This window comes from Branchiostoma belcheri, unplaced genomic scaffold (genome assembly GCF_001625305.1).
Source record: "Branchiostoma belcheri isolate BF01 breed outbred unplaced genomic scaffold, Haploidv18h27 scaffold237, whole genome shotgun sequence".
Lineage (NCBI taxonomy): Eukaryota > Metazoa > Chordata > Leptocardii > Amphioxiformes > Branchiostomatidae > Branchiostoma > Branchiostoma belcheri.
The window spans coordinates 149799-165329 of record NW_017803840.1 but is presented as its reverse complement, the minus strand read 5'-3'; the positions used below and the strand labels follow the sequence as shown (position 1 = coordinate 165329).

General features: G+C 42.2%; 1 protein-coding gene across 1 annotated transcript in view; it reads left to right on the top strand.

Moving 5' to 3' along the window:
- Positions 1-124: 124 nt before the first annotated feature.
- LOC109470861 overlaps positions 125-15531 on the top strand; it is a 43576-nt gene continuing 28169 nt past the window's right edge. The window contains exons 1-14 of the mRNA XM_019769945.1: positions 125-224; positions 1031-1513; positions 2151-2287; positions 2630-2815; positions 2852-2912; positions 3274-5031; positions 5133-5401; positions 5733-5794; positions 5938-6167; positions 6343-6596; positions 6967-7107; positions 7336-7498; positions 7737-7811; positions 12701-12979. Of these exons, the coding sequence (XP_019625504.1) occupies positions 125-224; positions 1031-1513; positions 2151-2287; positions 2630-2815; positions 2852-2912; positions 3274-5031; positions 5133-5401; positions 5733-5794; positions 5938-6167; positions 6343-6596; positions 6967-7107; positions 7336-7498; positions 7737-7811; positions 12701-12979 (4198 nt within the window). The remainder of the gene's footprint in view (positions 225-1030; positions 1514-2150; positions 2288-2629; positions 2816-2851; positions 2913-3273; positions 5032-5132; positions 5402-5732; positions 5795-5937; positions 6168-6342; positions 6597-6966; positions 7108-7335; positions 7499-7736; positions 7812-12700; positions 12980-15531) is intronic.

Here is a 15531-nt window from a genome sequence, read left to right as displayed (position 1 = left end):
TATATAGGTAATAGATGGGTAAAATAGGTAGATCGAGATAATTAAGTAGATAGATAGATAGTCACGTTTCTTACTGTTTGAATATGTAGTTTTCTGTAAGTTTTGGCCAATTTTTTTTTCCAGAATGAGTGAGCCTGAGAGCGGTCCGGAGAGCAAAGATTCTCTGGATACTGATTCCAGCGAGGACTCGTTCGACTACAGCGGCACTGATGAAGAGAAAGAAAGTAAATAAGCTTTTTATTTTTATCTTTTTCATTTAACAAAAATCAGTGTCTGAAACGAAAATGCTATCTACATGCTCAATTCGTGACCCTATCATGTCCAGTTCACATGACCTCAAATTAGGAAGTTCTGGTGCAGTGCCATAGCCACCATCTCATCAAGACCTAACCACCTACCAAATATCAAGACTATCTACAAGCCTTCTAGAGTTATCGTCTTTACAAACTCAGATACAGACTCGACAAGCACAAGAACGACACCGAAACATTAAACGTATATATCAGCGCCACCATTAAATAAACTTTATGATGTGATATTGTTTGATACATTATCACATCATAAAGTGATATAACATTTTATATAACAAAATTATTTAATATAACATTGAGTTTCCTGCGTATGACAAAAATTATTTGATATAACAAATAAATGTATACCATCAAAACAAACAATTTACAGTGAAACATAAATTCTTAGTATAATGGGAGCTTTATTCCAACACAAGGGTGCATGAGGATCAAATATCAAACTACCATTGTTGGAATAAAGTGCATTGCACCATGATTACTACCAACACAAATGAACTTCTATAATAAACCTTACTTCTATAAGCGAAAGTTCCACCCACCCAATATATCTACTTTCACTTTCATTCCAGTTTGGTGAACATTGAAGATGGATACATCTTAGATAATAATGCCTGGATTACTTCCCTATATGCGTAGTTCTACCTATCACTATCATGATAAATTCACACTTTTGAAATGTTGTAATTATTGACATTCTTAACCTGTTGTTTTTCTACTAGGTCCGCGTGTTGCCATCCTGCACGCAGCAGAGGATGAGGAGTTCGTCAGGAGGCTGGTGGGGGAGCTGATAGATCTGGATGCGGGTGGGTATTACAGTCTACCCGAGACAGCCATTGTCACGGGTGCTCCTGGTGTCGTCAGCCGCGCACAGCTCACGTCCACACTGACCCTCGGCAGCGTGAAACTTGTCGTGCCCGTGATCAGCAGACACCTGCTTGCTGACCAGTCCTCGCTCACGGTCGGACTGGAAACTGCCGTCAGGAACAACAAGCCTCGATACGCCATTTGGCTGGACCAGAACGTGGATGACTTCCGTGAGTTCGGTACGTTAGTGAGCCGGCAGTACCCAACCCTGGAGGCGCCGGCCAGGCGGGTCCAGCGGCACAGGGTTGAGGAGAAGATGCCCGGCAGTATTTTCAGTATTTACAGGTGGATGGAAGGCATCGCCTGGGGTGTGCGTGACGCGCTCTGCAGACAAACAGGTGAGGATGGACATAGTATGACTGTTACACAACGCAAAAAATATGGACTCTTTTTGTCACATATAAATAAAAGTTACATTATAGGACTGCTCTCATACAACTTACCCATACAAGGTAAGAAGAAGTTTACAGGTAGCGTATGTTCAGCACAGATGCCTCTGTAACCAAGTGAGAAACTTTCACTTTCAGTTTTACTGGATGGAAAACATAACAAAGAAGCTGTACACATTATAGCGATAAAATACACAGAGGAATTTATGGCTGTGTAGCTGCTTCATAAAGTTTCATATTATTTGTTTTCACAAGAATCACACAGAAGACATTTTGGGGATTTGGAAATTATTTGTTTTCTGTACTGTTCGAATACATATCCTGAATATGAGACGGAATACTTGTTAATTGGAGAGGTGGTCTCAAGGCACATAAAATTAAACATTAGAAAAATGTTATCATAAGTATAGCTCTTCATGAGATATACTTGCTACCTTTATCTTGTACTGCATGGTTATTATATATTTGTATAACAAGATTATGATTATGAAATTCATGCCTCAACAGTTTGTGGATTGACACGATATCGCTTCATAGAGAAAGCCATGCTAGGCGACGCATGCCGTTTGTCTGTTCCTCTCCACAGGTGAACTGAGGTTCCCGTGCTGGTGGGCCTTGATCAACACTCGTGTCTTCCTGCCTGACAACATGAACCTCCCAGCTGTTCTCACACGGCTGGAACAGGAGAACCAGCTGAGTCCGGCTGACGTCCGGTCTATAAAGGTTAGTTACATGGTGGAACCGGCACTTGTCGGAGTCTTGATAAAAACACCACCTCGCCACATGTACTTTAGATGTTTAGGGGAGCGAACTGATCAACTCCTAAATGCAAGGCCTCTACCCACTTGGCTATTTTGACATGGAATATTGATAACGCATGTTTCAATGGTAATATGTTTTCGCATGGACACCTTTTATTTCAGAAGTAGGATTTTGCTAAATTGAAGTGCCTCTCTCTTTAAAACCTGACCACAGAGAAACCCCACCCACACGTACAGGAGAACAGAAATGTTAACTAGCGTTGTCTAAGTAAGATCACACCCCTGACGATTTTCCCTCCCCTAGGCGAAGCCGACACCAGTAAGCCGGGCCCGCCGGTTGGTAGACATGCTGCAGTATGGCAGGAGGCGGCAGGAGCCGTACGACTGGTTAGTGCGGGTCCTGCGGGAGGAAGGACAGGACTTCCTGGCGGAGGAGATGGAGGAACGGGAGCGGTTCTGGGAGCGGCACTACGGCATCGGGAAACAGCAGGCGGCAAAACCTGGTCAACAAATCGGGAAACAGCAGGCGGCACAACCTGGTCAACAAATCGCACAGACGGAACATTTCACACAGCAGGAAAGTCAAGGTAGGCAACTATGAAATGTCATTCTCTAAACAATAATACCTCAAGTACAATTATCATGTGATTTGTTAGTCTAGGTTTAAATGTTCAAAATATTCAAGTATATCATAGACTGTTTTACAAGAATAAGTTAAGCAATTTCTTAGATAAGAAATTCTCTCTTTGCTACTAGAAGAGTTTTCCCACATGTTACGCCTCAAAGTCACTGCTTTCACAGAGAAAGGAAGGGTAGAAATGTAATGGTTATGTTTAAAACAGGTCAGAAGCATATAACACTATACATATGGCACAGCAATATCTATGTTTGACATTTGTGTGCTGTCTACTATTATAGTAATCATATTTAATGCCACCTTTTATACAGTAACGGTGATGAAACATCTACGCCATCCAAGAGCGCATGCGGACGACGTCACAACACCTTTGGAAGTCAAGGGCGTGTTTCTGGGACAGACGGAGGCAGGGAAGACCAGTCTGCTCAACTGTATGATAAAGGGTCAAGGTCACGTGGAGACCGAAACTGACAGAACCATCGGTGTTGACGTCATCAGTTTCCATGACACCAAGAATAACGTCAGGTACGCGATGTACGACTTCGGAGGTCACCAGATCTACCACTACACGCACCGGTTCTTCCTGACACGTCAGGCCCTGCACATCCTCAATGTAGACCTGCCAGCATACAAGTCAGAAGAGTTCCAGGAACGAGTGGGAACGTGGCTAACATCCGTGACTTCCCACGTCTTCAACCCGACTATCCTTGTTGTAGGAACCAAAGTTGACATGTTTCCGCCAGACAAGGCCGAGGAGATGATAGCAGCAGCTTGTTCCTCCATCCAGAGAGACACCCAGGGCGCTGAGAGTAAACTACAAACCAAGCTGAAAGAAGAGATTCAATTCTGTCAGAAGGCGGTGGACGCAGTGGACAGCAGATCAGACATGTCCGGGCCATTCTACGGTCTCACAAGGGACGACATCTTGGCCAAGAAAGAGTCACTGGAGAAGTTACTGGACGGACGACCCAAAGGTCTGTTGAACGTACAGGTTATCCCGGTCAGCAGCAAGACGTTCCAGGGTATCGGAGCTCTGTGCGACAAGATGGCAGAAATGGTGAAGGACGAGCGATTGTTCCCTGCTGCCCGCCAAGAGATGCCGACTTCCTGGACAAAACTGTCAGAAAACATCCAGGCGACAGGACGGACCCACCGTCAAGTCAGGGAGTGTCAGGACGTCGGAGCAGCTGCAGGGATGAAGGAGTCAGACGTCCTGAACGCGCTCAGCTATCTGCACGTGACCGGACAGATCCTGTTCTACAACCACATCAGGGGGATGGAAGATCTGGTCTTCCCGGACCCAACCATCATCCTCACACTCTTCAAGCAGATCTTCAGGCATGACCTACCGGCATATCTGGACAGCATAGCCGAGTCTCTGTCTGAGCATACCAGAGCGCAGTTTGCTGAAGACAGGGCGTCCTTCTTGAAGACGGGCAGGGCCAGCGACAGTTTCATGAAGAACCTGCTTGGAGACAGCATTGTCACCTTCAACAGTCTCCTTCCCCTGATGAAGCACTTCGGCCTGTGTTACTCAGGGTCGGTGATCTTTCCAACAGAGCTTCCTGCCGCCCAGCCTGACGAGGTGGCACACTGCTGGCCAGAGGTTGTGCCATCAGGCGGAGAGGAGATCTCTCTTACTATAGAGTACAGCCAAGAGCCTCCTCTGGGTCTACCGGAAACCATGGTCTCCCGTATCCTGTCCATGGAGCAGACCACACGCCGTCTCCTCACCAAGGACACAGTTGTCGTTCATGTTGGAGAGAACTCAGAAGACGTCATGTACCGCCATTCCGCTACAAGAGAAGAAATCCGGATCCGGGGAGAGCCGGAGAAGGCGTGGCGCCGGGCTCAGACGGTAGTGAGGGAGATAGAGGCCTGTTGGGACGAGTTTCCTGCCTTGTACTCCAGTAACAGTGTTGGAAGCGGGGAAACAGCAAAGTCCCTCCCTATAGAGGCTGTGAGGCGTCACGTGCCGGGGGACTTGATGAGATTGTCCAGGGGAAGCTGGGAAGGGCCACTTCCGGTCACCAGAACACCGGCAGACGTCATCGGCAAGTACTTCATTGGTAAGTGAATATCTGAAACATTGATTGGGCAATATTTGTTTCTGTTACATGTTTCCTCTTGACTTATATATACCTCCAAAATTGATGCTCTTACTATACAGACAACCGGCTGTACCAGGTCAGCAGGGCTGTTTGTTGGGAGTGGACCCGGCTGGGACAGGAGCTGGGACTGAACAGGTCCGTGTTGGACAACATAGGGGGGGAGTACCGCCTCACAGATAAAACAGGTACCCAGAAGGCGTTCCAGATGCTGAAGGCCTGGCGCACCAAGACCCCCCACGGACCGCTCCACTACCTGCCGCAGCTGGAGGAAACACTGCAGAACATCGGCAAACCGGACCTGGCTAAAGACGTACAGGGAGTGTACATTGTGAGTTTATGGACTTCTTGTTAGATCATTTCACATGGTGAAGGACGAAAGAAAACCGAATTATACACATAATTGATTTTAGTTATGAAATTATGCCGTATTGCAGGGTAATATTCTACTGAAAGAAAGAACAATTTCTTAACCATCACAATTATCCTAGTTTGGATAATTACAAAGAACATACATGTACATGTATCTGTGTGAGTAGAAACAAAGGAATTCTCGTATAACTGCCATGAGATATTTACAAGATGCATGAATGCATCGATCACAATTCTTCATCATGTCATGTTGATATGAAACTGCAAAATGTACAATTCTTTTTATCCAGGAATACCGTGATGCCTTGCCGTTACAAGAGGTCAGTCCTGAGATGACCGGAGACACAGACTGGTGAGTAGCCATCTATAACACTCGACTATACATATCTACGCACAAACAAACACAGTAAAAGTAGTTCGTGGTGACGCCCTACCCGCTATGCCACACCTGTATGATTGAACACCTGGCTACAATACCTGTGTTAATCTCCTCAGGTCCCTCCGCCTGCCAGGTGAAGGGAAGTACCTGTGCAGACGGACCGACCTGGGCGTGGTGACGCCCTACCCGCTGCACGTGACCTACAGGAGTGCGAACTGGTCCGACAACTGGCAGCAGGATCAGGGATGGATGGCGGTGGGTCCGCTCTTCTCCATCCAGTGTGAGGACGTGGAGGGGCCGGTGGACATCCTACTGCCGCACGTGCTGCACCTGGATGGAGACACAGGTACATCTGCAAGAATCGTTATTTTGAAAGATAGGTTTAGTCAATAGGTATTTAGTTTATAAGTGTTTGTATTTCCTGGAGAGCTAGCAATAAAGTTAGAATTAAACTTAAGTTTCAAAAGAGATTAAAATGTACATGTACAGAACATAATATTATGACCAACATATTCTATCAGTATTGAATCCAGATGACATCGCGATCGTGCACGTTGCGGGAGAGACGGAAGAACTCCTGACGGTGTCTGACATCAGCCCGACCCACCTCACCACCAGATTCCGGAAGGGAAGCAAGTTCGGTCCTGTGGTGAGAAAAATCCTGGGGATGGACCTGCGCAGGAACGGCCTGTGTGTGGTGTTCGCGCCGCCAAACTATCCCTCGGTCTTCCAGCTTCACGTCTACATCATCTCCAATGTCGTGCTAATGGTAGAGGTAAGGTGTCTCTTTGCAAGTACTAGTTGATTCTTTTCAGAATCATTTTTTCAATGTATTAACAGCGTATGGCAAAATGTATAAGTAGTGTGGAAAACATCGTAAGATAACCATATTTCTAAGTCATGAGCATGATGAATGACAAAATAATGCTGTTTTTGGGGATGCCTCTTGATCTGGTCTATAGATCAACATGAAAGAAGTGGATACCCCAAAAAAATATGTCGAAGTGAGGTAAGGTGTCTCTTTGCAAGTAAATCTTAAAACAGGATAGCAGAAATCCTATTCAAACTGCAAATAATTTAGATGTTGTAAATAAACGCAAAAACGATGATCTTGATATTCTTCTTTGTCAAATGCATGGTTCCAGTACCTGCAGGCGTTGGAAGGGAGGCTCGGCTACTCCAGCTGGGACCCTGAACAGTGTGTGCTGAAGCTGGGGGAGGAGTATCGCCTGGAGGTGACAGCCAGAAACGGAGCAGGCGTCGACGTGGAGACACGACCTGAAGAGGTTCAGCACAGATTCTTAGCTTTATTATCGCGTGCAGTGTTTACACAACCTGAGAAGACTCTGAGCCTGTTTAACATCATGTAATCAAATACAGCGATGCGATGTGCTAGAAAGAAGTATTTCAGGAATTATTTGTAGTAGAGAAAAATGTGGAAACATAAGCACTTTAAGGTAACGTAATGTCAATAGGTTACTAAATCTGTGTACATGCTTTACCATTAATTGCAGGGTCTGGAGTTTGACGACACGTTTGAGACAGGGCAGTACTACAAGAAGTTCCGTGTGGAGGTGGACGCCAGGAAGTACAGCAGAGCGCAGAGATCCAAGCTTCGGTTCGACCTGCACCTCAAGAACGCTGACGAGACTGTCTGCAGATTTACACCAGCTAAAGGTGACGGAAAATCATACATAAAATGTGCTACCACTAGTTATTTACGGCAATCCGTAATAATATATTTGGAGTATGCTTGGAGGGCAATTATCAGCCTCAGAGCTTGCATATTTTCATTTCTAAAATTTATTTCGATGGTTTAACTTGCCTTGGAGTTTTAGTAGCACTCGTACGTTCTATCCTCTCCAAAGAGAGTGGTAAGGAGATGTGTAATTAACAAAAATTGATATCTGTGCAGATTTCGAGCAAATCTCTTCTGAGGCCGGACCCAGTGGTACAAGCCTACGTGGAAAGAGGAAAATCAAACGCAAAGGTATTTCTAGAAGATGGTGACGTGTTGGGGGAAGCAGCAAAGAATCGTAGTTTGATATTTTGCTTGTATATATTGTTATATTATAACTTATGTATTAAGAGCGAATGTCTGTAAGGATCAAACAATGGTGGCACCGGTCAAAAAATCGATTTGGCTCATTTTTTGCACAGTGATAGTACTTGGTACATAACCCCTCAGAATAGCTTTCTTTTTGCTCAGAACCCCTTGTTGCCATGGCAACGGGCCAAAGAAGTTTTCAGGGCATTTGTCCAGATTTTTGCATGTACAAAACATAGAAATTGGCTAACTTTAGGGCACTATAACTGATTAGTGCTTTAGCGTAACCACAAGAGCAAGATTTGCTGATCAGAGCAATGCCTAAACTTGTATAAAATAGCAGTAAAGCCAATGTTCAGTAAAATCTGAGGTCTTGGGCACTCTGAATACAATGCACTGTTTTAAGGGTGTAAAAAAACTGAAATTTTGCCCAACTTTGAAGCACTGTAAGTCCCAAAAGGGGAGGATGTTTTGCTTGAAATTTACACTGCATAATAAACCACTCTAGGAGTATCAGATGCATGCTTGCAAAGTTTGGGTTCTTGTTTCGTTACTACGCACTTGTCCTTTAACCCTTAACAGTACACCTTCCCGGACTGATTAATCTGTACACCTGGGGTCCGCGCGGACCCCAGAACAGTTTTTTGCCAATGTTTAGAAATTATCAACAGGCTACCAGCTCAATTGTTTTGCAAACTGATGTGGGAACCTCTGTGTCCACATTACACACAAAAATCATACATTTCGAACTTTTTCTATTTTTTGGTGAAGAAAAGAAGACAAGGAGAAATACCCGATTTTTAAACCCATTTCAGACTGAAGGGGCTTTTGAGGCCCAACTTTGATCTCAGATAGCGGCTAAACGGCTTGCGCTAGAAGTATCAAATTTGGAGATCTTTCCTAAAATGTCTCTGGCAAAAAGTTCATATTAGTTTAATACTAGTAAGTTGATGTTTTTTTGTGTTGCCATGGCAACGGGTTTCTAGCAGGCAGTTTTTTTGAGAATAGAAGTAATTTTGGTTTAAACATAAAAATTTTCTGAGTTCTATAATAAATTACACTTCTTTTCCAACATTAATAACATCTTACATAATTAAATATAAGTTAAATCATTTAATATGCATAGAATATGCTAATTTGATGACGTCATTGGTCAAAATCCAATATGGCGGACTATATTATTAGCTCTGACGTCATATGACGTCATAATTACACCAAAGTTATTAAAATTTAATTCTATTACTACACCATTCTCTAAAAACTTGATAGACATACGATGAGTGCATAAAAATATATGAAAACGGAAATAAGGTAATGTATAAGAACGCCAGTGTATCCATTATGATCGAAAGCCGGCTGGGGTCCGCGCGGACCCCAAAAGAAAATCAGATATAATTTTTTTATAAATGGTAGAAACGGAGTTTTCTGCACTGTATTGAGAGACAACTTTGTGGGTGAAAATTACCTAAAATTTCAGAAAAAATCTTTAGAAACAAAAAGATATTACAGAATATATAGTGCTGGGGTCCGCGCGGACCCCAGGTGTACTGTTTAGGGTTAAAGTAGGTCAGTTTTCGTTATTTTGATAATATGTCATTTTGTGCTATCTTTGAACTAACATAAGCTCCAAAACCAAACTAGTTCTTTACTTGAAATTTACATAAAGTATAAAACAACAAATTGTCTATGAAATGCATGCTTGCAAAGTTTGGGTTCTTGTTTCGTTGCTACGCACTTGTCCTTCAAAGTGGGTCAGTTTTCGTTATTTTGATGATATGTCATTTTGTGCTATCTTTGACCTAGCATAAGTTCCAAACCAAACTAGATATTTACTTGAAATTTACATAGAATATAAAACAACAAATTGTCTATATAATGCATTCTTATAAAGTTTGGGTTCTTGTTTCGTTGCTACGCACTTGTCCTTTAAAGTGGGTCAGTTTTCATTATTTTGATAATATGTCAGATCTATGCCTTGGGTTGTTTATGAAATAGTTAGCACCAACGTTTGCATGATATAGTTGAAGCAATGTGGCTGTTATTGAACGTATGCCATTTTATCTTAATTTGATGATAACAGTCTTATACAGTCATATTTAGCGTCCCCACATTATTGACTCTCGAAGACTTGACTTGTTTCTATATTTGAATAAATATAATAAATCCCTGCGCATCTTTCTAACATGTAGTCTCTCACTATATGTCTATGTCTTTGTATAACTATGTCTATGTGGAAAACATGCATTTCAGTCAACTCCACTATTATATTCCTGTACATGTAGACTGTACTCATTTTGAGCAAGGACAGGAACTTAAGTACTCTTTCAGTTTTGAGACAGCGCTAGGAGCAACAAGAACAACGCAGTGCCCTCAAGAAGGATGGGCACTGCGTAGCCAAAGGAAGCGTGTAAGGTTCAGTGCCAAACAAAAGGCGTACCTTGACAGGACATTTCACTTTGGTGAAACGACAGGTAAAAAGTCTGACCCACAGACAGTGTCAAAAGCTATGAGGCATGCAAGGGACTCGCAAGGACAAAGGCTATTCAGAGTCAATGACTTCCTGACAACACAGCAAGTGTCAAGCTATTTCTCAAGACTGGCAGCCAAACGTAGAAAGACGACAGAGGATGATGAGAACCAACAGTAAAGTGCAAGCTAAAGTTATTGATGATGTCCACCTACGTCATCCTGTTTTGTATGACACATATAACCTATGTGACATGTCAAAGAGAGGTGACTTATACGAACTTGGGATTGCATTGCTAAAACGGATTTGTGAACACTTTGATGTGGATGTAGCTTCCATAAGTGATCGCCGTCGGAAAGCGGCCTTTGTAGCAAAACTGAAAGAGTACTTAAGTTCCTGTCCTTGCTCAAAATGAGTACAGTCTACATGTACAGGAATATAATAGCGGAGTTGACTGAAATGCATGTTTTCCACATAGACATAGTTATACAAAGACATAGACATAGAGTGAGAGACTACATGTTAGAAAGATGCGCAGGGATTTATTATATTTATTCAAATATAGAAACAAGTCAAGTCTTTGAGAGTCAATAATGTGGGGACGCTAAATATGACTGTATAAGACTGTTATCATCAAATTAAGATAAAATGGCATACGTTCAATAACAGCCACATTGCTTCAACTATATCATGCAAACGTTGGTGCTAACTATTTCATAAACAACCCAAGGCATAGATCTGGCAAAATTAGAGATAGAACCTTTCCTTTTTCATATTAGACTCCCAAAGATAGTCAATATTTTGCATTAGTGGACAAGTGAAGAATATAGCCTACTTTCAGGGACAGGTACAGCCACTAGAACACAGGAATCTGACCTATGCAAGCATGCATTTCATAGACAATATATAGGTTTACATTCAGTGTAAATTTAAACACACAACAGTTTACTGTTGAGACTTATGAGAGTCAAAAGATAGGACAAGATGACATGAAAATATGCAAATTGCCCCTTTTTCAGGGACAAGTGCGTAGCAGTAAAACAAGAACCCAGCCTTTGCAAGTACGCATTCCACAGAATACATATTGTTTTATGTTGTAAATAAATTTCAAGTAAATAACTAGTTTGGTTTGGAACTTATGCTAGGTCAAAAATAGCTCAAAATGACATATTATCAAAATAATGAAAACTGACCCACTTTAAAGGACAAGTGCGTAGCAACGAAACAAGAACCCAAACTTTACAAGAATGCATTATATAGACAATTTGTTGTTTTATATTCTATGTAACTTTCAAGTAAATAACTAGTTTGGTTTGGAGGTTATGTTAGTTCAAAGATAGCACAAAATGACATATTATGAAAATAACGAAAACTGACCTACTTTAAAGGACAAGTGCGTAGCAACGAAACAAGAACCCAAACTTTGCAAGCATGCATCTGATACCCCTAGAGTGGTTTATTATGCAGTGTAAATTTCAAGCAAAACATTCTCCCCTTTTGGGACTTACAGTGCTTTAAAGTTGGGCAAAATTTCAGTTTTTATACACCCTTAAAACAGTGCATTGTATTCAGAGTGCCCAAGACCTCAGATTTTACTGATCATTGGCTTTACTGCTATTTTATACAAGTTTAGGCATTGCTCTGATCAGCACATCTTGCTCTTGTCGTTACGCTAAAGCACTGATCAGTTATAGTGCCCTAAAGTTAGCCAATTTCTATGTTTTGTACATGCCAAAATCTGGACAAATGCCCTGAAAACTTCTTTGGCCCGTTGCCATGGCAACAAGGGGTTCTGAGCAAAAAGAAAGCTATTCTGAGGGGTTATGTACCAAGTACTATCACTGTGCAAAAAATGAGCCAAATCGATTTTTTGACCGGTGCCACCATTGTTTGATCCTTACAGACATTCGCTCTTAAGACAATGTCGCCCAAATTATATCTTGTAGCTGGACATTACACATGCAACAAGAATTTGGTAACGCTCATCCTTCAGTAATACTTGAATGCAGGGTCAGTCAAGTGTAACGAAAACGGTTATTTTCGCAGGTGGTTCGGGATCACATGTACGGGAGACGTCCACCAGGCCAAGAGCCAAAAGACTACGAAGGGAAGTGCAAGGTCGGTATTCAAATTCGCTCTAACATATGTCATCTCTTTATCAGGAGCATGGCTGTAACTTATGTAACATGTTTCTTCGCTATTATCTTTGGGAACTGCAGTCTATATCAACCTACTTCCATTGTTGTGAAGGCGATACAGAGGCAACCGTATTTCCTGCCAAGTCTCCGCTAGTTATAATTATGAACACAGTATCTGTGTTTATTTATACTCCATAAGATCGTATAAATTTTGGGTTTCGTTTTAGGAGATGTTGAGGAACCCTCTGCTGATGATCTGTACCTGAGGATCTCGCAGAATCTAAAAGACGAGCAGGTTAGAGATCTCCGCAACTACTTGGGCAGTAAAGAACTTTTGCCAGCGAGAGATCTCCAACACATGGACCCACACCAGATGTGTACGAAGCTAGAGCAAAGTGGGAAGTTGTGGGAGGGGAATCCTACACTCTTGGAACGCCTCATGAGAAAGGTTGGCAGAGAGGACTTTGCAGTAGGGGCCAAGAGGATTGCTGAAAAGGAGTTGGGAGGTGAAAATATGTTTCGCTTCAATTGAATATATACAATAGTTGTATTCTTAATATCATCGGTGCCAGAAAGTAGGTTTGAACTTAATTCTTATTTTCAATTTCCTACTTTATAAAGAAATAGAGAATTCTTTTTGTACAGCATTCAGTGTCTATTCTCAAATAATTTTGAACAGCAAAACCTGTTTTTTTTTGTTTCCTTGATTTATCTTTAAGTGATATAGTCAGTGAAAAGTTAATTGCAAATTCGTGCCCGGAGGCTATTTGCAAATTACAAAACATAAAAGATCAATGAAATAGAGTATGAAAATAAATTAATTCAAGTAATATATATTCTTCTTTCTCTCTTTTTCTGTTTTTTTAGGTTCATCAGACTCATCAGAGTGTGCTACTTAAAGGAGTACTAACCTCCAGAAGGAAGTGCTGTTTTCCGATACATCATGCTGCAATGAATACATAACTAGCCGACTTTTTACATAATTTTGCTTGTACGAGTTGCGCGGCGCATGTTTGTAAAGTGATATTAATATCATTTTCCCCCATGCTGAACCACAATTGATACATCCGGGAACTCTGGCGTACGCAATACTCATACACTTCAGGTCAACATAAACATTTTTGGACGAAAATGGTAGGCGACAAGCACACAAACAAGCTGATTATTGAGAAATTACTTGCTTTACTTTGCTTGACCTGCGGTTTGGATACTATAATATCAGGATGTCTAATGCAGTGGGCGTTAGTTTCATCCTGCGTGTTTTGATTTTCTCAACTTATTTGCATGTAAGTATTACTTGAACAGATAATTAGATTACGCCACTTATGGAAAGGATAACTAGATTACGCCGTTTTTTTCATCGTCAATATTTGCGGCATAAATGAGGGGCGATAAGAACACCAAGAAGGGCAATGGTTGGTAAGATACCAAAGAACACAAAACAGTACGAATTTTTCTTATCGCCCCCGAAATGAGGTCTTTAACGTAACTTTTTGTTTAAAACATAGACACCAATGGGGTAGCGTGGTGTATTCTGGGATAGTTTTGAGGGTATTTGGAGAGTTTGTCCTGGATTCGAAGCGTTTTAAGACTTGCGCGCACACAGAATCGCTCCCTCGAAGTACAGAATTGCTCCCTGTTGCCAGCGTGTCGGGAATGGACTGAGGAGATTCCTGCTGTTTACCCAGCATGCTGTGCGCGAGTAGTATGTGTATCTAATTACCAAAAGTAACCAATGGGCATTTAATTTTATACTGTAAAATAATATGCATTTTTCACTTCTAAAAATAAATGCCTGTCGAAATATAGCACCTCCCTCTGGAGGTTAGTACTCCTTTAATTACCGCACTTCGGGGGGGGGGTAGGTTTCTTCGCTCACAACGGGCGGCAAAAGAGGAATACAGGAAGTCAGCGGATACAGGGAAAACAAGTTGGGGATAGGTCCGTGGCATAACTCGCCTGTGCTTGGTAAAGGGCCTGGCCGAAAAATTACCGCCAAGCCGACCAAAGGTTTGGTACCCAGGCTATGCGCCTGTAGGGCAGACGTCACAATTGCGCTGCGCAGTGGAGGCCAAAAAAAGAGTGCCTAGTTAATACCTTTGAAAATCCTTTTTTCTCTTGAAAATTTCGGTCCATTTTGGAGATTTTTGGGCTGGAAGGCACAGGTAGGGTCTAAACTTTCCTGCATTGGTCAAGTTTTGTTTATTTCACCAGTTTAGTGGGCGTAGTGAGAGATGTGAGTGGTTAGGTCTTGTCTGGCCAGACGGATGGATACCAAGGAAAATGTAGGTCAAAGTTGAGGTTTGTTTACTAGCATCAGCTGTGGCGGGAGTTTGAGCTGGTCGACCCCCTGTTTTCTTTCTATATGTGGGAAGCAGACCCTTGTGGCTACCTGGTGCAGAAGAATGTTTGAGATTGGAGTGTGGGTAAGTACTTTCATGAGGACTTCATGAAAGTACTTACTTTTGTATTTAAGCATGTGTTCCTATGGACAAATCTAATAGTACTGTCTGCCCTGAAGGAACGTCCGCCATGTTGAAAGTCCCATGTATCACATGCAGTCGTGGGCACAATACACAAGTCCTGATACGTCCCGCAATGCAATGAATTTATCATTTTTATGATTTATCATCGTATGTACGCAAATATCCGACTGGGTGTGGTTGGGTGGCGTGTCCTGTGGCTGTATACGAAGATATACAAGTACAGATACTGTTCAGACTCCGTCAATTTTGATTTTGTTACTTCACTGAGTAACTATAATAGTATGTATCCAATGAAACAAGGCGACCTACTGTTGTTCGCATAATTAGCTAGGGTCATTTTGGTCGACAGAAGTTGTTGAACGGGGTCAAGACGATCCACAGAAGCTACCAATGTAGAGTGTGGGGAGATCCTGATATTAGCTAGTCGTCTTATTCAATCCTTTGAAATGGGATCAATACAAGGAATAGCGTGTACACAAATGATACCAAGTGACTTAACCTTGCACAAACGGTACCCTTCTCAGTTGTAGCGCCAAGATGACTTTGAGGTAATATTGTGCTAAAGGACCTTA